The 1884-nt window shown below is 36.1% G+C and overlaps 1 protein-coding gene across 1 annotated transcript in view; it reads left to right on the top strand.

The window, feature by feature from the left end:
• The first annotated feature begins 1311 nt into the window (after positions 1 to 1311).
• The window catches only part of LOC106869732 (polycystic kidney disease protein 1-like 2), a 55068-nt gene continuing 54495 nt past the window's right edge, over positions 1312 to 1884 (top strand). The window contains exon 1 of the mRNA XM_052976866.1: positions 1312 to 1590. Within this exon, the coding sequence (XP_052832826.1) occupies positions 1423 to 1590 (168 nt within the window). The 5' untranslated portion in view covers positions 1312 to 1422. The remainder of the gene's footprint in view (positions 1591 to 1884) is intronic.

The raw sequence follows: 1884 nt of genomic DNA, 5'->3' as shown, positions 1-1884 counted from the left end.
ACACACACACACACACACACACACACACACACACACACACACACACACACACACATATATATATATATATATATATATATATATATACTACCTTTGCGGACCACCAAGGATCTGCGGACCAGGTTGGGAACCACTGTGTTAATCCATATAATGTGGTCGTTCTTGTGGGCAGTTGTGTAGCACAACTTGGCCGAGGTCCTGCAGACCCGACACAAGCTCCCATTATCCTCTCATCCAATCAATGGAAATTATATCTTTCCACTGTAAATCAGGATTTTCTCCAAATGTTCTTTAGATAGCAACAGAAGACTTCTTCATTTGCGAAGCAGAGATATGTTTATTTCTTCTCTTGCTCTTGGATAAAATTCCCAGGTAAAGAATTATTAAACTTTTGCCAAGTATTTGGGTCACGCGATCTCCTTGCTAGTCGATTCATATTTAAAATTCCATTATTCTTAGCAATATTAGTAAAAGAGACGGTTTTTTTCCCCTCAAGATTGTGGCTAACACTTGTGTAAGTTATGGCGCTAAAATTTGTGTTAAGAAGTGTGTTTTCCTGTAAAATTGTCGTTTCTCTGTCTCCATTTTTTTCTTCAAGAATAAATATGTGATATCGTGTTTCTCTTTACTTTTCTGTTAAAATATTGAAATCGCAGTCTAATTTTGTTGCCGTCTTTAAATGTCTGGCGGTCAAAAAAGATGCAAGTAACAAAACAGTTCTTTTTTTATGAGCAAGGTCACTGTTAAAAATCCGTTCAGTATTGAAAAGTTTTGACGAATAGTTTTTAAAAAACTTCTTGGGTTTAAAACAACAGTTAAAAGAAAAAGAATGGTTTCAAATTTTAGCACATTTCGGGGAAGGAATTAACTGGATTACATCTACCCCCAGTAATCAACTGGTACTAATTTATCGAGTCGAAAGGATGAAAGGCAAAGTCGGCATAGGCGGAATTCGATCTCAATAATTAAGAACGGACGAAATGTCGCTAAGCATTTTGTCAGACTCATTAACAATTTTGCTGGCTCGCCGCCTTTGTAATAATGGTCTCAAATTTTGGCACAAGGCCAGCAATTTTAAGGTATGGGTTAAGTCGATCCCAGTGCTCTACTGGTACTTATTTTATTGACCCCCCGAAAGGATGAAAGGTAAAGTCGATCTCGGCGGAATTTGAACTCAAAACGTAAAGATGGACGAAATACCGCTAAGCATTTCGCCCTGCGTGCTAACGATACTGCCAGCTCGCTGCCGTTTTTTTATAATAATAATAATAATAATAATAATAATAATAATAATAATAATAATAATAATAATAATAATAATAATAATAATAATAATAATAATAATGACATATTTTACAGGCTTCCGAATATAACGACATTGTGAACGAAATTCATTATTATCTGAAAACTATCATCAACTCAATGAGCCCAACCGGACGTGCAAGTAAATCGAAGACAACTACTTCCGTGTGTTCTGAAAAGATATCGAATTCAAAGATGAGAAAGAGCGGAATCGGTTGTGGTCCTTTAAATATTCAACTCACTGGTTCAAGTGGAACACAATTTGAAAATGAAAGTAACGTTATGGAGGTAATATTTTAATATGTTATTGTGATTAAAATATGTCCATGTACACGCGCGCGCGCGCACAGACACACACTCCTCGTGGACATCGGTGGCGATTTTTTCTTCCTCCGATTTTCCCTTCTTTGGACTTTCCTCATTTCCGACGAAGAGCTCCGCTCGAAATGTCATGCTCTCTCTCTTTCCTTTCCCGAGCGTCTAGAAACACAATCTGTATCACGTCCTCACGTTGTTGTTTTTTGTTGTTGTTTTTTTACTTTTTACTTTTTTTGAACTTATATATATATATGTATATATATA

Source organism: Octopus bimaculoides, chromosome 2 (genome assembly GCF_001194135.2).
Source record: "Octopus bimaculoides isolate UCB-OBI-ISO-001 chromosome 2, ASM119413v2, whole genome shotgun sequence".
Taxonomy (NCBI): Eukaryota; Metazoa; Mollusca; class Cephalopoda; order Octopoda; family Octopodidae; genus Octopus; species Octopus bimaculoides.
This window is presented reverse-complemented; position numbering and strand designations above follow the sequence as displayed.